At 46.7% G+C, this 20,127-nt stretch overlaps 1 protein-coding gene across 5 annotated transcripts in view; it reads right to left on the bottom strand.

Moving 5' to 3' along the window:
* Positions 1-19,256, bottom strand: part of RCSD1 (RCSD domain containing 1) — a 71,495-nt gene extending 52,239 nt beyond the window's left edge. For 4 of the 5 annotated variants that reach the window (XM_042257399.1, XM_004002733.5, XM_060403563.1 and 1 more), the window contains exon 1: positions 17,097-17,256. Coding sequence is in view for 4 of the 5 variants with exons in the window: in XM_004002733.5 (XP_004002782.4) it covers positions 17,097-17,102 (6 nt within the window). In the remaining variant the exon portion in view is untranslated. Of the gene's footprint in view, positions 1-17,096; positions 17,257-19,114 lie in introns of those variants that run through there. The other variant, XM_060403562.1, reaches the window with a different exon arrangement.
* Between the last annotated feature and the right edge of the window lie 871 nt (positions 19,257-20,127).

The raw sequence follows: 20,127 nt of genomic DNA, 5'->3' as shown, positions 1-20,127 counted from the left end.
GTCCTGCCAAGACATCAACCTAAACACAGCCTCCCTCCTTCCCAAACCAGCACAATTCTTCTTCCTGAAACTGCAGTCACTCTGATCACTTTCTGCCTAACTCCCACCCCTATGGCAGCCTCCTGCTGCCAAGTCGCTTCAGTCGTGTCCGACTCTGTGTGACCCCATAGACGGCAGCCCACCAGGCTCCCGCGTCCCTGGGATTCTCCAGGCAAGAACACTGGAGTGGGTTGCCATTTCCTTCTCCAATGTATGAAAGTGAAAAGTGAAAGTGAAGTCGCCCAGTCATGTCCGACTCTTAGCGACCCCGTGGGCTGCAGCCTACCAGGCTCCTCCGTCCATGGGATTTTCCAGGCGAAAGTACTGGAGTGGGGTGCCACTGCCTTCTCCACAAATGCCAAATATGTGAATCCTTGCTTCAGTTTATTCTGCAGTTTCTTTGCTTTTCCAATCTCAAGGCCCTCTCTCACAGGTGTTTTAGCCTCTCAACTGGTATTCTGGCCTCTCCAGTCTCCCATCCATTCATCCTACACCCTGGGGCCAGATGAACAGACCTCCAGTGCTCCTTTGATCACAGGAGTCCCCCACTTTTCAAAGACCTTCAATACCACTGAAGAAAGCCCACGTTATCAACACGGTCTTTCTGGTCTGTTCACAGCCTGGTTTCATCCTCTCCCCACTCCCATGGGCACATACCCAGGCACATGTGTGTACATATTTGCCCACTTGTCACTTAGGGTTCTCATAGCTCCCCACTCCCCCAACGTGTCGCATTAGCTGACTACCACCGTTACTTCTTTCTCCTTCACTGTAGCTACCTGCTTAAAAAGAAAAGAGAGAGAGAGAATTTTCCTGGTTTTCAGTGCCCACTGTGAGCCTCTCCCATGAAGCCTCCTCCAGCTGCACCACCAGCTGAGCATGATCTGTCTCTGAGAAAGTCTCCCAGCCCCGTGGTCTTGTCACTTACATGACACTTCATATTGTGTACCTTGTGTTTATATAGATATGCATATCACTTCCCCCAAACACTACCAAACCTTTAGCATTTTGAGATATCATGTTTATGTCAGACTCCCTTTGAGGGTTCAGACAGCATCTTTCACACAGTGGTCCTGATAAATATACATGGAGTTGACTAAACAAAGGAGTATTTCCAAGCCAGGTCTGTCCTACCCTGGTGCTTGACATTCCAAAGCTAAGCAGAGGACCTGAAGTTCATCCCTGTGTAATTTCATTATGTTGGTTTTGGCCTGGCATCCCATCCTATATAAATCATTTTGAACTTGAATATGTCATGTATCATATTAACTATCCCAGCTGTGGGTCATCTGGCTTCTTTCTATTTTTCATTCAAGTCATTCATTAACAAAAGCGTTAAACAAGCCAGGGCCAATGACAGAGCCCAGGGGCCTGACCCTGGAGATGCCCCTTGGGAAAGACCTGGGATGCAAAGCGTACTGAAGGTCCACTACAGGTAAGGTAATTCAACCTGCTCTGAGTCCAGGTTACAAAAAGAAAAAAAAAAAAACACCCTTTGTAATACAAGTAATTATTTTGGCAGGATGAATTCAGAGAAGGTTGAGCAATCTTGACTGTTTGAGAAATCAGAATACCCTTGTTGGTATATGTTGCTTAGTTGCTAAGTCTTGTCTGATTTTTTGCTACCCCATGGACTGTGGCCTGCCACGCTCCTCTGTCCATGGGATTTCCCAGGCAAGAGTACTGGAATGGGTTGCCATTTCCTTCTCCAGGGGATCTTCCCAAACCAGCAATCAAAACTGTGACTCCCACACACTGGCAGGTGAATTCTGAACTGCTAAGCCACCAGGGAAGCCCTTGTTGGTATATGAAGGCACTCAATTCCTTCAGCCCCAGCAGAAAGCTCAGGATACATGTCAGCTGAGACTGACGTTAGCTGAGAAGGGCTCTGCATGGTTACCATCTAACTCTCCAATCCCTGCAGGTGTCTTTGCAATCATGGCATCCCACCCTGTTCAGCCCCCTAGCAGGACCTCTCATGCAGGTGTGAAAGGTGAGGACAGGTCAGGGAAGAGGTGACTAGTGAAAGAAGGAGGAAGAGGAAGGGAAATCATACATCACTTGGACTATCTTCTTTTTTCCTACCTCCTCATTTCACCTGCTATACCACAGTGAACCATAGAATACACTTGCTGTCTCCCTTTCTTTGAAATGCATTTATTGAGCTAATGATACTTTCTGCTGGCAGGCCTTGGCTGCCTGTGAGCCTGCAGCTTGGATTTGCTATTCCATGCCTAAGGCTCCCATAGGGCTGTCACCTTGGTTCTAGTCTGGACTAACGTGGGTACTGTTAAAGCTCTGTTTCCAAACACCAACTGCATACAGGAGTCTGGAGTGCACCACTAGGAGAGGTGACGTGCGGTGTGCACTACACCCCTCTACCTCCACACTCAGGCTGGAGAACTTCGGGGGTTCTCTTGTCCATTCAGGGTGGCAGTCAAAACCAAAAGAGGCCAATCTCTTTTAGAATGGCTGTTTATTAAAATGACAATCATTGCCCATAAAACATGTGCCAGGCACTGTTCGAAACGCTTTTCTCAAGTACAGTTGGCCCTTCAATTCCACCGTTCTGCATCGTTAGATTAAACCGACTGTGGATCAAAAATATTCAGAAAAAAACTTCAGAAAGTTCCAAAGAGCAAAATTTGAACTTGCCAAGTGTCAGCAACTATTTACACAGCTTTTACATCGTATTAACTATTATAAGTAATCTAGAGATGATTTAAAGTATACAGGAGGATGTGTATAGTTACAGAGTCAGACACAACTGACATGGCTGAATAATAACAACTACGCCATTTTATACACGGACTTGAGCATCCACAGAATCTGAGTGGGCGGGGTGGTTCCTGGAACCAATTCCCTGTGTATTCTGAGGTATGATGGCATTACTTCACTTAGGCCTTATAACAATCCAATCTAAACTAACACGGACTGGAATGGGTGAATTTAACTCAGATGACCATTATATCTACTCCTGTGAGCAAGAATCCCTCAGAAGAAATGGAGTAGCCATCATGGTCAACAAAAGAGTCCGAAATACAGTACTTGGATGCAATCTCAAAAGCGACAGAATGATCTCTGTTCATTTCCAAGGCAAACCATTCAATATCACAGTTATCCAAGTCTATGCCCCAACCAGGAACGCTGAAGAAGCTGAAGTTGAACAGTTCTATGAAGACTTACAAGACCTTCTAGAACTAACACCCAAAAAAGATGTCCTTTCATTATAGGGGACTGGAATGCGAAAGTAGGAAGTCAAGGAACACCTGGAATAACAGGCAAATTTGACCTTGGAGTACAGAATGAAGCAGAACAAAGGCTATTAGAGTTTTGCCAGGAGAACACATTTGTCATAGCAAATGCCCTCTTTCAACAAGAGAAGACTCTACACATGGATATCACCAGCTGGTCAATACCGAAATCAGACTGACTATGTTCTTTGCAGCCAAAGATGGAGAAGCTCTATACAGTCGGCAAAAACAAGACCAGGAGCTGACTGTAGCTCAGATCATGAACTCCTTATTGCCAAATTCAGACTTAAATTGAAGGAAGTAGGGAAAACCACTAGACCATTCAGGTATCAGTTCAGTTCAGCTGCTCAGTCGTGTCTGACTCTTTGCGATCCCATGGACTGCAGCATGCCAGCCCTCCCTGTCCATCACCAACTCCTGGAGATTACTCAAACTGATGTCCATTGAGTCGGTGATGCCATCCAACCATCTCATCCTCTGCCGTCCCCTTCTCCTCCTGTCCTCAATCTTTCCCAGCATCGAGGTCTTTTCAAATGAGTCAGTTCTTTGCATCAGGTGGCCAAAGTGTTGGGAGTTTCAGCTTCAAATTCAGACTTAAATTGAAGAAAGTAGGGAAAACCACTAGCCCATTCAGGTATGACCTAAATCAAATCCATTACGATTATACAGTGGAAGTGAAAAACAGGTTCAAGGGATTAGATTTGATAGACAGAGTGCCTGATGAACTATGGATGGAGGTTCATGACATTGGACAGGAGACAGGGATCAAGACCATCCCCAAGAAAAAAGAAATGCAAAAGGGCAAAATGGCTGCCTGAGGAGGCCCTACAAATAGCTGAGAAAAGAAGAGAAGCAAAAAGCAAAGGAGAAAAGGAAAGTTATACCCATTTGAATGCAGAGATCCAAAGAATAGCAACGAGAGAAAAGAAAGCCTTCCTCAGTGATCAGTGCAAAGAAATAGAGGAAAACAATAGAATAAGAAAGACTAAAGATCTCTTCAAGAAAATTAGAGATACCAAGGGAACATTTCATGCAAAGATGGGCTCGATAAAGGACAGAAATGGTATGGACCTAACAGAAGCAGAAGATATTAAGAACAGGTGGCAAGAATACACAGAAGAACTATAAAAAAAGATCTTCATGACCCAGATAACCACAATGGTGTGATTACTCACCTAGAGCCAGACATCCTGGAATGCTAAGTCAAGTGGGCCTTGGAAAGCATCACCATGAACAAAGCTAGTGGAGGTGATGGCATTTCAGTGGAGCTGTTTCAAATCCTGAAAGATGATGCTGTGAAAGTGCTGCACTCAATATGCCAGCAAATTTGGAAAACTCAGCAGTGGCCACAGGACTGGAAAAGGTCCATTTTCATTCCAATCCCAAAGAAAGGCAATGCCAAAGAATTCTCAAACTACCGCACAATTATACTTATCAAGCTAGTGAAGGAATTCTCAAAATTCTCCAAGCCGGGCTTCAACAGTTCATGAACCATGAACTTCCAGATGTTCAAGCTGGATTTAGAAAAGGAAGAGGAACCAGAGATCAAATTGCCAATATTTGTTGGGTCATCGTAAAAGAGAGTTCCAGAAAAAACATCTATTTCTGCTTTGTTGACTATGTGAAAGCCTTTGACTGCGTGGATCACAACAAACTATGGAAAATTAAAGAGATGGGAATACCAGACCACCTAACCTGCCTCTTGAGAAATCTGTATGCAGGTCAGGAAGCAACAGTTAGAACTGGGCATGGAACAACAGACTGGTTCCAAATAGGAAAAGGAGTACGTCAAGGCTGTATATTGTCACCGTGCTTATTTAACTTCCATGCAGAGTACATCATGAGAAATGCTGGACTGGATGAAGCACAACCGGGAAATCAAGATTGCTGGGAGAAATATCAATAACCTCAGATATGCAGAATTCACCACTCTTATGGCAGAAAGTGAAGAGGAACTAAAGAGCCTTTTGATGAAAGTGAAAGAGGAGAGTGAAAAAGTTGGCTTGAAACTTAACATTTAGAAACCTAAGATCACGGCATCCAGTCCCATCACTTCATGGCAAACAGATGGGGAAACAGCAGAAACAGTGTCAGACTTTATTTTGGGGGGTTCCACAATCACTGTAGATGGTGACTGCAGCCATGAAATTAAAAGACACTTTCTCCTTGGAAGAAAAGTTATGACCAACCTAGACAGTATATTAAAAAGCAAAGACATTACTTTGCCAACAAAGGTCAGTCTAGTCAAAGCTATGGTTTTTCAGTGGTCATGTATGGATGTGAGAGTTGGACTATAAAGAAATATGTTTACCCATACAAACTGGGCATATATTCACCCCCTGAATTCTCTTTGAAATCTACCCGCCCCTCTTAATCATACCTCAGAGCATGAAGAACAACTAAAATCACTAAAAACATTTTTTATGCTTGCAAAGCAGCTTTTGTTTTAATCAGGAAGAACATCTCTCACCATAAGAGTAGTATAAGTCTCGAGTGAGCCCTGAGTGAGCACAGATTAATGCTTTCTTCCTCAGCCTTCACATCTTTGTCAACCTGAAAGACACAACAGTCTAACTTCCAGACTAGCTCAAAGGCCATCTGCTCCGTGAAGTCTTCTAAGATTTCACCAGGACCTGAATGATGGTCATGAAACGTGTCAAGCTCTCTCGTCACTTGAGGCATATGGGAGGACTGCACTTCCTCCTCCCTGGGCTTGAGTTGACTGTGGTTCGTTCCAGTCCTTTCAGGCCAGAGTCATGGCCAGGACAAGTCCTCCAGAACCCTTCCTCCATCTGCTGTGACAACTGACAATGTGCTTTGGTAGCTGCTCTGTCAACCAGGGTTCCCGGAGGACAACAATAACATTAAGCAGAGCCCCCAGGCATCGCTTCACAGAGTGAGAAACAGCGTTCACTCTTTTCAGCCACTAAGACTATGGAATTGTCTTTCAGCGACGCTAGCTGCCTGGACTGCTATAGTCACCTGTCCTCACTAGTCCAATCAGGCCGCCTTTACAGGGCCAGTCACACTGTTCTGTAATCGTTGCTTTTCTTTCACCCCAGACTGTGCAGATCTTGAGAGCAGGTACTGTGTCGTATAAACTCTCATCTGGTAACTGCTCAGTCGTGTTGTTTAGTTGCTAAGTCGTGTCCAACTCTTTTGTAACTCCATGGACTGTAGCCCTCCAGGCTCCTCCATTCATGGGATTTCCCAGGCAAGAATACTGGAGTGGGTTGCCATTTGCTTCTCCAGAGGATCTTCCTGACCCAGCGACCAAACTTGCATCTCCTTCATGGGCAGGTGGATTCTTTTTTTTTTTTTTTTAACACTTTAATTAATTAATTTTAGCTCATTTTCTTTTTAATTTTATTTATTTATTTTTGGCTATGCTGGGTCTTTTTTAAAAATTCTATTTATTTTTAATTGATGGATAATTGCTTTACAATATTGTGTTGGTTTCTGCCATACATTAAGATGAATCAGCCATAGGTCTACATATGTCCCCTCCCTCCCACCTACCACCCCGTCCCATCTTTCTAGGTTGTCACAGAGCCCCAGTTTGAGTCATACAGCAAACTGGCTATCTATTTTACATAAGGTAATGTACATGTTTCTATATTATTCTCTCCATTCATTCCATCCTCTCCTCCCCGCGCCCCTGCCCACCTCCAGTGTCCACAAATCTATTCTTTGTGTTTCCAAAACTGGCAGGCAGATTTTTTTACGACTGAGCCACCAGAGAAGCTTAGATGAATCAATGGGCGAATGCATGAATAAGGTATTTGATAACCAAATATCAAATGAGATCATATAAAATGTAATTCTATAATCTTGCTAGACACAATCCTCTCTGAAGGTAGAGATGATCCCAGATAATCTTAAGTAGCTCTTCTCAACCTGCTGACACCATAGTTATCCCATGGGAAAGGGACCAGAGCAGAGAGAGATGGCCCTCACGGCCCCGTGGAGAGGAGACCAGCACTGCAGACCCTCACGGCCCCATGGAGAGGAGCCCCGGCCCTGCAGACCCTCACGGCCCCGTGGAGAGGAGCCCCGGCCCTGCAGACCCTCATGGCCCCGTGGAGAGGAGCCCAAAACTGCAGACCCTCACAGCCCCGTGGAGAGGAGCCCCGGCCCTGCAGACCTCCTCCCTCCTCTCCCGACTGTGGCTCTGAGCAGAGAGGGCTGTGGCTGTCCCTCATGCCAGTACAGTATATACATGTGTGTGGGCTACCCTAGAGGTAAGAAATTAGTCTCACGACAAGAATCAATGAATTGGCTGTTCATGGCAACCCACTCCAGTATGCTTGCCTGGGAAATGCCCTGGACAGAGACTGGTGGGCTACAGTCCATGGGGTCATAAGAGTCGGACATGACTGAGGGACTCCACCACCGCTATTCACCCTCAGGACAGCAGGGTGTCACAAGAGAGCCGAGCAATAAGCAAGGATTGACCCGCCAAGCCTGAAGTCTCCCGCCCTTATAATGAAGAGCGGGCTGACTGCTGTCATGAGCTAAATTGTGCCCCCCCCCCCTTCAAATATGATCACTTCCCCATCTCTGGAACCTGTAAATGTTACCTTATTTAGTAAAAGGGTCTTTGCAGATGTAGTTAAGGATTCTGAGATGAGGAAATCATCCTGGTTTATCAGTGTGGGTCCTAAACCCAACGACACGTCCTTACGAAGAGACTCACAGGGTAGAAGGTAAAGGGAACGTGAGGCAGAGATTACAGCAATCACAGCCAAGAAAGCTGGCCACCACCAGAAGTTCTAGTAGATGTGGGATGGATTCTCCCCTAAGGTCTCCTGTGACACCTTGATTTCAGACACCTGGCCTCCAGAACCATGAGAGAATAGATTTCTGAGACCGCATTTGTAGTCAGGTATTATGGCAGTCTAGCAAACTCAGGCATCTGCCAACTCCACTGGCTTTAGATAGTAGCCCAGAGTACTAGCATCCCTCTGAGTCTTCCATTCATTCCACATGGGCTTGGAATCATCCTTGTTCTTGTCCTCCCAAGTACTTCAATTTAGGCTTTTGTGAAGAGATTCAGGAATGACTAGGCAGCAGGGGCCAAAGACTCCTCCAGAAAGACCCTCTGAGGGCATCATAGAAAGAAGGGTCGGAGGACCACTGGAGTACTCTCCCTAGTGGGGTGGCGTCCTTGCAGACTTAGTTTAAGATCTCTTGGCACTTGTTGCTTAAGATACTGATAATAATAGCTGTCCCTCTCTCTGTCCATCTCCCCTGACCCCTACCATCCCCCTATAACAGTGCTTGCCAGATAAAACCTAGAAACCAAGCACCACTGATATGGACTTGGAAAGCCTCAAGAAGACTATACACAGACATGCGGAGGCAATAAAGTAATTATGAACTTATTTAGACACGTGGATCACACATGCCCTGTAGAAGGGAGGTTCCTGTGCTGGGACCTAGAAGATCTTATCTAGTTCTGACTTTGCCACTCACTGACTTTAAGTGTGACCATCAGTATAGCACGTATGTCAGTTTCCTCATTTTTTGGTCTTGCCAAACATTTCATGGGATCTTAGCTCCCCAACCAGAACCAGCAATTGAACCTAGCCCCTCAGCAGTGAAAGCAAGGAGTCCTAATCACTGGACCACCAGGGAATCCCTCCTCATTTTTAGAATGAAGGGAATGAAAGAAACAGCTAATATTCCTTCTTGCTCCCAAAACTCTAAGCCATAAAAATGAATTTTTATTTAAACTTCCTTTGTGCCATAGATGCTGGCACTAGTTTCATTCAGAAACACAAATGGAGCCTTTCAGAAGCCTATCAGACGTGTAAATGAGGACTCGGAGTAAATGTGTATCAGACCTTAGAGGCCCCAAGCCTTGAGCCGCTGGCCTCCCTAGTGGCCTTGAGCTGGAGGAGAACTGGACAGGTCAAGGGGTATGTGGTCTCCCTGCCACACATGCTGTGGGCACTGTGTGGGCAGCCAGAGCCTCTCTACTATAGGAGGAAGAGAACGGGCCACAGGATCCCACCGAGCGGGGTGAGTTCAAATGTTGGCACTTCTGGTAATCACCTTCCAAACCTTGGGCATACAATTTAATCATATTGAATCCCCAGCATCCTCATCTAGAAAACCGATGGAATAGGATTTTATGAAGATTAAAAAGATAAACTTATGTAAAACATCTGTATATAGAAGGTGTTCAACAAGTGGATTACCAGGATGGCAAGCTTCAGGTTTCTCCTACACTGACATCAGTATCAGTTCAGTTCAGTCACTCAGTCGTATCCGACTCTTTGTGACCCCAAGCACATCAGGCTTCCCTGTGTATCACCAACTCCTGGAGCTTGCTCAAACTCATGTCCATTGAGTCAGTGATGCCATCTAACCATGTCATCCATCCTCTGTCGTCCCCTTCTCCTCCTGCCCTCAATCTTTCCCAGCATTAGGGTCTTTTCAAATGAGTCAGCTCTTTGCATCAGGAGGCCAAAGTATTGGAGTTTCAGCTTCAGCATCAGTCCTTCCAATGAATGTTTAGGACTGAATTATCAGTATGGATGCTGAGAAATGCATTTTGCACTATCCATCAAAACATATCTCGAAAGTAAGACAAGCCACGAATCTGAAGCTTGGGAATGTATTTCAGACATGGAGGTGGAGGTGGGGTGGCCCCATCAAGGTAGGAGAACTGTCCATTTGACTCATGTGCTTGGAAGAAATTATCACAGGTGAGGGTCTAGGGGTGAGGCCCCAAGGAAGCCAGAAGCCCTCTATGGCACGTCATGAGATGTAAATTCTCTGTGACCTCTGGTGTGGATGCTTGGGTTGTGTAATAGCAGTCACAAGTCTTGGCGTCTTGCTTCTGTTGCACTGTTTTGCTGGACCCAGCCTGAGCTGAGGCACGTGGCTGGCTGCTGCTCCTGGGCCCACCTAGGCTTGTGCCTGTGCTGCCGTTGGACAAAGAGGAGAAATGTTGGCTTTTTGGAGCAGGCACAGGACGTGTGAACACAGTGAGAGGAATGTAGGAGTGGGGCTGTAGGTGGAGCTGTGAACTGAACGAGGAGATTTTGTGTGTGTGAATGTGGTTAATTCCCAAAGTCCTCTTTCTGTCAGACAAGGCAAGAGGGCTGTGGGGGCGGCTTTGGTTGAGCTTGACCACAGGCATTCCCTTGTGGCCTGGGGTCTATTTCAAATTGGATTTCTGCCTCAGAGCTTTTAGGTGCAGGCCCTGGGCTGAGTATGCTAATTGTTGGGCTGAAATCCCCTGTTAGCTGTGCAACCCCGGGGCTGCCAGGGAGCCTGGGAAGAGCCTCACTTGTAGGGGAAGTCCCCAGTAGAGGAAGCAAGTTTTCTCTAGCTCCCATTAGAGACGCTGACTTTGAATTCTCACACACCTGAGAACTTATCTTCAATCTTGTACTTTTTTTTACGTTGTGTCATATGTGTATATTTTGTTTCCCCAAATAGAACAGAGGTCCTTTTATGGCAGGAACTGTAACTTTTATTTCTCTATATCCCCCCTCTAGCTCCCCAACTTCAAATACCTTTATCTTGATTGATTCTCCAGAAACGGACTGCTTGTACCTCACACGATGTTGTTTCTAGCGTCAGTGCTTTGCTTGTCATTCCCTCTAACTAGAAGGCACCTCCCCATTTTCTGCACTTGGTCAACTCCTACCCATCCCTCCAGACTCCACGTAGAAACCATCTCTCGCAGGAAGCCCGTCTGAATCCCAGGCTGGGTACGATGCCTCTCCTCTGTCCACGTGAATTCAAACCCCTGTTCTGCACATGCCTATAGGTGCTGGCCCTGCTCTTGGACCAGAGCTGTTCAAAGACCAGCAGGGTGAGACATTCATTTTCCTGTCTCCACTGCCTGGCAGCAGTGGGGCCTCAGTATATGTCTGTTGGACCTAATTAAAGAACTATAGTGTGTTGTATGCTATAGTGTGTTGTATGAATTATTATCGATTATTGAAGATCTAGCTTAGGAAAGAGTTGTGATTGCTATCCCAAGGCCAGGAAGGCGGCTCTGATACAGTGCAAGCACGTTCAAAATGAAGGGCTAGGGACATCTTGGCTTAAGAGAATATCCAGCTCCAATGTCTAGAACTTAGTGCTTCCAGCCTGGGGGCCCCAACACTCCCCATTGAGTATGCGCTCTGATGGCATCTCAGGAGGCTCATTATAGATGTAAAGACCCTGAAAGCCCATCTCACCTCTCCTAGGGAGGTCCTGGGCCCCAACTGCAGAGGCCCATTCCCTCAAGATAAGATTTGACTCATGCAAGACGAATCTCATAAGCTCAGCAGTCATTTCCCACAATTCCCAGGAGATAGATATTCAGGAAACCCAAAAGGAAAAAGATGGAGAGCTCAATCTGCAAATGACCAAGGTATAAGGGAGTGTTTGACTCAGGTAGATCTACTGGGTAGATGAACTCCTCTGCGTCCCTAGAGCAATAATACTGATGCTGGTGACCAAATCTTAGTACTGTGTTAGCAGTTTCATTATATCTTCTGCACAGAGTGATTAAAAACATCTACCTGACTCTAAAGGCCAAAATGAGGTGGATATTTATTTTGTGATGAAACAAACCATTCTACCTCTTAAGGTTTAGGCTGAGAGAAAAACTAAGTGAGAGAAAAACTGCAAGCTTTCCAAAGGTTCAGTGGTGCCTAATTCCCTAGGCAGCCTCAACCTCTGTGTCTTGTTTTCTCCTTCACTATATGGCAGGTGGAGATCGTTTCATTCCGCCCAGAGCTCTGAGATGTTTAGATTCTAATGAATCAAGTCGAGGTGGTCAAGCTGATTCTGCAAACCTAAACTATTACTTTAGGATGGCAGACTTGCCCTCAGATTTCTCTGGAACCAAAACGTTCTCTTGAGGCCTTGATAAGATTACCAGGCTGCTGAGCTTCCAGTGTTCAGATTTCCCACGGAAGCGCACTCGCCAGCTTCTGGCTGCCCTGGCTGTCAGCAGCCACGCTGTGGACTGAGCTCTGAAACCTGATTCTGCTCGGGAATGTGTGCTCACCCCCTCCTGTGAGGGGGCCTGGGCCCTTCCAGTCTGCCTGCTGGAACCCTCCCTGTCACTGTGGTCCTGGGAATGGAAGTGTCTATTAAGTGGAAGCCAGTGGTACTTTGAGGGTCCCACAGAGTGGGAGCCAGACAGGAATGTGGGGGGTACTTGGGCAAGCCTGCAAGTCCACTGAGCCAAAGTCCAGCTTCCAGAGGCCAAGCAATCCCTTATTATGGCCCATCAGTCAGCAGCCAACATATGGCTCAGTGAGAGGGCGGGTCCAAAACCAGCGAAGGCTGTTGGTGACACTGCGGTAGAAAATATTTAATGAAGTATGGGAATTCTCTGGTGGTCCAGTGGCTAGGACTCCAAGATTCCTGGCACAACATCCCCCCGCCCCGCCCCAATATTAATGAAGTAAAAAGATATCATTGGAAAAAGTAGGTTACAAAATGAATATATTATATGTACCAGTGTATACACATACACACTTACCTGTCATTAGTAATACTGATAACCCGTGAGGATGACAAGATAGTCTGAGAGTATTTAACTAACATTCATCACACAAGATCCAGTACATAATAAATGTTCAACAGATACTGAATAAATGGATGAATGACACTATCTGGAAAGGACTGTGGCGTTACCTCAGAAAAAAGGGCTCATTAACTGTCTCCATCTAAATCAGAAATTCACTACATATTCAGTGGTAAAATTAAACCTTTTAAAACACTCTCAGGTTATCCGGTAGTACCTGCAACTTATATTCAAGCAACTAAGAGTGCTGGTGTTGGAGAAGACTCTTGAGAGTCCCTTGGCCTGCAAGGAGACCCAACCAGTCCATACTAAAGGAGACCAGTCCTGGGTGTTCTTTGGAAGGACTGATGCTGAAGCTGAAGCTCCAATACTTTGGCCACCTGATGCAAAGAGCTGACTCATTTGAAAAGACCCTGATGCTGGGAGGGATTGAGGGCAGGAGGAGAATGGGACGAGAGAAGATGAGATGGTTGGATGGCATCACCGACTCAATGGACATGGGCTTGGGTGGACTCCGGGAGTTGGTGATGGACAGGGAGGCCTGGTATGCTGCAGTTCACAGGGCTGCAAAGAGTCGGACACAACTGAGCTACTGAACTGAACTGAAGAGTACTGGTTTGATTTTGATGTACGAAGTCTCCAGCTCTTTCTTTATTATACACTTCTCCATTCTGAGTTCCTATCCAGAGTAACCTCACCTATCCTCTCTTCTAGAGAAGAATCATATTTTCATCACAAGAGGCCTGTACTTGTCGTGGTAGGCTGGACATTCCTGGTTAGACAACCTAAACCAACATATCTAAACCTTGTTGTTGTTGTTGTTGTTTTAAACTGATTTTCTCCCATCTTCAACCATTTAGTTACTCATTCAACAAGCATCTGAGTGCCATCAGGCACTAGATATATATGGCCCCTGTCCTTGAGGAATTTTCCAGAGAGAGAACCAGGTAAGCAGACAGTTACAGGTCTGTCTAGTACTCTAATTCAGTTTGAAAAAAGCGCCCTGAGTGTGCTGTAGAGTCTGAGGGCATCTGTACAGGCTTCCCGAGGTGGAGATGTTTGAGCCGCAGACTGAGAGGGGAAGAGTTCTCTGTTTCTGTTAATTCATTTATCAAGCAAGCTCGTCTCAAGAAATTACATGATGATCTAGGCACTGTGCAAACTTCTGGCGACCTAAAGACCAGTAAGAGCGTCGCTGCCTACAAAAGGCTCATTACAGAAGTGTGGAAGCAGCACTGCCACTGCCTCGGCATCTCAGAGAACCCTACTCACCTGCGCACCCCGGCGGGCTCAAACACAGAAGTCATTTCCGGTTCCTTATAGAACACATGGTCTTTATTCTTCCATTTTTTTCATTCTTGCTCTCTCTAAATCAGAATATGCCTGGACTCTCAAAGTAGCTTTGAGTCTGGTTTCCTTATTCACTCTATACACTGGCATTTCTGCCATATCATCCCTGCTACAAGGTGGATGCCACCTTACTCAACACCACTCAGAGTTTCTTATTGTCCAAGGAGCAGAATCCAGGGCCATCCACTATCTGGCTTTGAGGGCTGCAGCTAGCCTCTGAATCAGAAAAAGGCATCCCTTTGGGGTACAGCTAGGCAAGGAGACTTTTTACAAAGCAAAGTAACCCTGCCTTCCAGATGGCTTGAATTCCAGCTCCCACTCACCCACTTGGGCAGCCTCCACTATACTCGGAGGCCCTGTGGTTTTTATCTTATTATTTTCATTTTTTTTCTCTCTCTGCTTCTTCATCTTCCTTTCCAGCCAACTGGCTTACTTTCCTGCACAAAGCTGGCATGTTCTCCGTGCACCCATTTCTTACGGCTTCTCCTCCTCACCACCCACCTTTCTTTTAAGACTTCTGAGTCTTACACAGAAACGTAAGAAATACTGAAATACTATAGAATTTAGGGTCTGCAAATGCCATAGCCTAAGGCACTTTCGCATTTGAAAATTATGCACATGACAAGATTAGTCTTATTTTCCCTACTGGATTGTGAGCTTTTAAAAGGCATCTTTTCTTGCTTACTCCAGAGGGCTTAAAGAGGGCTGAAGTAATGATTGATATTGTTGATAACAGTAAAGTAACTTAAAAAAAAAGATTCCCCAAAGACTTCCAAAAGTTAAATGGGTTCTAGAAAATGAATTGTTGAGTAACTCTTACTGGCCTGGTATAAATTACTAGTACTGGGAAGTAATGTAGCTCCATTTCTCATCAAATACAGTGGCATGTCTCAAACGTGGGTTTCACCTCTCAAAAGAGTTTTACTCTGAGATTTTTCAGAAATTCCCAAATCTCACTCCTGCATATCATGTCCCACCATGAAAAAATTTACTTCCTGGCTAAGAAATGTCACTTCTCCAGCCTCTTAGTTTCCTCTTTACTTCCTTAGCTGTTGGAGTGCCTTAGTGTTAGCTGTTGGAGTGCCTTTTTCAGGCATTTTGACAAGAGAACTTCAAAAGCAGTCACTGCCAACCAGCAAATCCATGCCCTGTGCAGATTCAGTGTGAACTGACACCCTTCCTGACTGGCCAGCAGTGCTCCTGTCTTGGCAGAATCCCCCATCAATGACTACACGTCTGTTTATAGACTGGAGGATCTTCTCTTTTCACCACTCACTTCTCTTTTCACCCCCCGCCCCCCTCTCTCTTTTCACTTCCACACAGGAAGTTGCTCAGGCAAGTTTCAGGGTCTCTGCCACACACTGTTCCTTCCTCAACTGAAGAAGAAAGTACCTTTGGAAGGATTCCCTTGTGTCTTCTTAGAACAAATTTGGTCCTCTAACAGTAAGCAATTTGCTTCTAAGCCTAAAACTTGCTTTGCTCTTATCTCTCATCCATTTCTGCAAGAGATTAAAGAGGTCCTAAATTACACTGCACCTCTAGCCAAGGCCTGAGGCACCCTGTACTGTCAGAAGAGGAAACCAACTCTTAAAGCAACTTCTTTGGGAACCTTCTTGTCCGTATGGGCATTCCCAGAGCCATCTCCCTTCTTGTCCGTATGGGCATTCCCAGAGCCATCTCCCTTCTTGGTTCGGAAGCTGCAGCCAGGAAGGATTTTGTTGCTCTAGGCTATCTTTGAGTAGACTGGTGAACACCCACTGCTGGATTTCCTCTCACCCTTTCCCAACCCTAATCTGCCTGGAGTTTCCCCAGTTTACAGATGTTTCCAGAGGGTCATCTTAGCCTCTGGTGGATCCCATGGGCCCCTGCACTTTATAAAGACTCTCTGAAGGTGATCCCTGAAGAGAACTGATGGAGCTGGACACTTGACTGCCACTGCCCAGGACAGACCTATTGCCCACACAGAGAAGTCCCAGCGCTTTGCAGGCAGTGAGGATTGCTTAGAAGAGCCAACCTGCGTCCTGGTGTAGAGCAGCGAAGGGGAAGAATTAGCAGAACTGTGAACCTGGAGAGTGCTGACGACAGCACTGGCAGCAGCTGTTCAGCTTTCGAAAACGGGAATCACCTTTGCTTTTCTTCTGTTTAAAAGCAAGCCTAAATCTAGCTAAAATAGGCTTAGGGCTAAATGTCAGGTCTATTTCAAGGGGAAAATCTATGGGAGCCTCAAAATATGGAAAAGGCAGGGAGGAGGGGAATACACCAGCCACTCCTCCACTGGAGGGTGGTTCCTGGATCCCACTGGTTGGAACTGTCCCAGGAAAACCCCAGGAGGAGCAGTGGTGGGCCTCACCCTGGAGCCCCCCACAGAGATGTAGCCAGCACACCCCAGTGCATGCAGGGACATACTGGAAAGTCTCAAGTTGTTCAGAAATAGTGCCATTTACCCATGAGGGGAGTTTCCAGAAAGTTCTGAAAGATGTAACAGACAAAAGTGGGACTTGAGAAGCAAGAGGGTGACTGGACTTTTAAAAGCTCAATTTTCATCGAAAAGGGAAGCCCACAGAGCTGTGCCTCGGGGTAATAGCTCTGTTTCTCTTTCAATATTCATCTCTTCAGATCCAGCGGCTTCTGATTTCTAAAGAGGTTTTGCTCACACATTTGTCCATTTACAAAGTTTACAGCACCTAACTTTTTTTTTTTTCCTGAAGCATTTGAGTCCCTAAGCAAAATAGCTGAACCTCTAGAAAGGCCCCTCCCCTCTCCCTGAGGTCCTCCCGGCCGACACCCTGCCTGCCGGGTAGGGGTTCCCTAGGAAAGGCCGGGGGCTAGCCTCCGGAGTGCCGCAGCGCTGAGCCTCGCTCGTGCTCCCTGCTCGGACCCTGCTCGCGCGCCAGGGGATCCTTTACCTCCATGTCCTCCAGGTGCCGACTCAGCGCCGCCAGCGCGCGTTCGCTCTGTCCGGGGCTCTCTCAGCGCTCTGCTCCCGCCTGGACCGGTTTGGCTCTGGCGGGCACAGCGCAAGTGACCGGCTGCGCCCCCGGCTCCCTGGCTGCAGGACTGACTGCTGGCCGCCCCAGCCCCGCGCTAGAGAACTAGGAAGGAGGAGGGGAGGGGAGGGGAGGGGAGGGGAGAGGAGGGGAGGGGAGGGAGAGGAGGCGGGGAGGGTGGGGAGCTGGCGAAGGAGGCCGGCGATCAGGGTTTAAATTTAGACACAAATCTAAACAGATACTGTCCCCTCCCGGGGCAGGACTCAAGCGAGGGAGCCACGACTCCATTAAGCTGCCCAAACATGGGGATGGGACAGTCCGTGTGGCCCCTCTTTCTCGTGAAGTTCCTCCAGGACCCGGGGTCTTTGCTCGGTGTCAGTCCTCAGCCTCTCCCTCCTTTAACATCTCTTCTTTCTTTTCGCTTGCCCTAAAGGTTACAGTGGTTCTTCCATTCTTTTTATCTCCCCTCTTTTCTATTTACTTCTTTTATGTACATCTCTACCCCTGTCTCTCCTCATTTAAAAAGAAATTGCATTCGCCGCATACCTGCTTTTCCCGGCGTTCCTGGGCCGAGAATGAGGACCCTCCCTGACGGATAAATGGTTCTCCCACTCCCCTCCTCCCCTCCCCTCAGAGACTGTTCAGGCGGTGCCTTCAACGCTTGGTGTTGCAAACTCAAGTACCTCCCCCTCTGTCATCTCTCTTGCTCTCCACCTCTCAGTCTCACATTTTCTGGAGACCTTTATCAATCGATCCATCTCTCATCTGTATATCAGGTAGAAGAGGAGGAGAAAAGGAATCCAAGCAAAGTTTTCCAAGCTCCCTGTAGCAATCTGTCTTTTTCTCTCCCCGATTGGATTGATGTATTTGGATTTGTGGAATTTCATCTCCCACAAACTGCTTGTTGCTAAAGGGCCTTTTTGCTGTTCCTAAGTGTACTCTAAGAAATAGAGCAAAGGGCAAGATCCCGAACATCCGATTCCCATAGGCTCAACATAGCAATCCTCCCCCAGGGCCATCCCAACCCCCTGAGCAGCAAAGAGGCTGAAGAAAACAGAGCTGCAAGGAAGGGACAGGGGAACTGGAGTCTGGAGCAGCTTCTCTCTCTGCTACCAGTTTACACACTGGTCACCAGTGCTAAGTGCCCCTTCGGATCTGGACCCCTCCCAGAGAAGAAAAGGCGGAAGCCTTCAGAGACCAATGAGTGTGAAGAGGATTGGCCCACAGGGATGCCTCTGTGTCTTTCTGCAGGGTAGTTGTGTCCCACCCGACCCCAAACCCTCACCCAACTCACCCTGGGAAAGAGACAGCGGGCCAGGTAATCATGAGCACTGTGAAGAGAGATATGTGGAAAAATGGGTAAAAGAATCCAGCTGAGAGTTTGCTCACACTACAAAGAACTGCCCTAATTCCGCTCTTTATCCCAGCACTCCCTGCAGACTTTCAGCACTTAAGATTGTTGCTTTGGGTACCAGCCTTAGAAACATGGCCTCTTCCCTGTAGAATCTTCTAAGACTTGCCTTTCTGAAACACTGATAGCCCTAACGCCAGAGTGTTTTCTAGTTCATTTAACTTAGCCTAACCTGTATTTCAGAAGCAGATTGAAGGTTGAATTCCTGCTCTGCTAATTTCTAGCTGTGTTTTCTGAGACAAGTCACTTACCCAGTCTGATCCTCATTTGCCTCACCTGTATAGTTTAGTAGGCACTCTGAAAAAAAATCTACATCTTTTTTTTTTTTTTGAGTAGCTACTTTTATAATGCTTACCCTCATGTACAAGCTCAAATAAATAGGGACCCAATATTTCTTTTATTCCCAGGCATTCTAAGGCCCAGTGAATGGGATTCTACTCCCAGTCTCTTTCCATTCCAGCCACACAGCTGCAGAAGTGAGAGTTTGAGAGCAGAGTTGGCAGCAAGAAAGGAAGTTTCTTGGTACCTTGCAATGCATAGTTGTGCATATAATTTTTTCCCTTTTCTCTTTTTTTCAAATGTGCAGGGCTGAGTTGGTGATGGGAGCAGAGTCTCTTCTCATATTTTCTAACCTCCATCTAGTCCTCCTTTCTGCTCAGAATGGGGCTGCCCCAGCACAGGTTTCTGGTTCACAAACAGAACGGCGGAAGTGCCTACCAAAGGAAACCGTTAGGCTTAGATAGCATCACAGTCACTCAAGGTGACTTGCAGCTGCAGCCCACGCCCTGCTTGGGCCTTCCCTCAGCCATGTGAGAACCCATGACTACAATGCAGATAAACTTGGCCGCCACCTTGCTCCCGGGTCGCAGAATGTGCAGGGTAGGATTGCTCCTCCATAGTTCTTTGGGCTAGGAAGAGGCATTTATGAGAGGAAGCAATGGAAATGGGGAGAGAGGGCTGAAGCCCAGAGCTGTTTCAGCAGTCCTGAGTAGGTGGGGGCTTGTGCTCACCTTTTCTTCCCCTGCCACCCCTCCTGAAGATCCCCAGAAGGCAGAAAGGAAATAACCCAGGTGGTGAACTCCCTGCTTTTGATGGGTTCTCTGGGATTCTGACTTGGTGCTCGGTGTGCTGTGAGGAGCTGACAACCCAAGGGGAAGGGAAAGTGGCCCTGATGGAGTCGTTCCTCCCGGTCTCAAGGGGACTGGTCATCTCACAAGGACTCACTTCCTTTACTCTCGCTGCTTTACACACCCTGGTAGCCTAAATCAGCCAAGCAGCAAATAGAGGCCAGCGCAGAATGAAAAACAAGAAACATCAGAGCAGCTTGAGTAGGGAAGCCCATAATACTATCAAATAAATACTACCAAATACATGTTACTGTTTGGTGAATGAATGAGTGGGTAAATGAATGACTGAAGCAAATCAATAGGATCTTTGCCTTTAAATCAAAGGCAGAGCCTTTTTTCCATAGATGGGTCTTCAATGGGAGAAAAGACCTGGTGAGAGAAAAGATCAAGAGAGATCGTGGAAGGGTACAAG

The sequence above is a fragment of the Ovis aries genome, chromosome 1 (assembly GCF_016772045.2).
Source record: "Ovis aries strain OAR_USU_Benz2616 breed Rambouillet chromosome 1, ARS-UI_Ramb_v3.0, whole genome shotgun sequence".
NCBI lineage: Eukaryota > Metazoa > Chordata > Mammalia > Artiodactyla > Bovidae > Ovis > Ovis aries.
The sequence above is the reverse complement of the archived record's forward strand: the minus strand, read 5'-3'. Positions and strand labels throughout refer to the sequence as shown.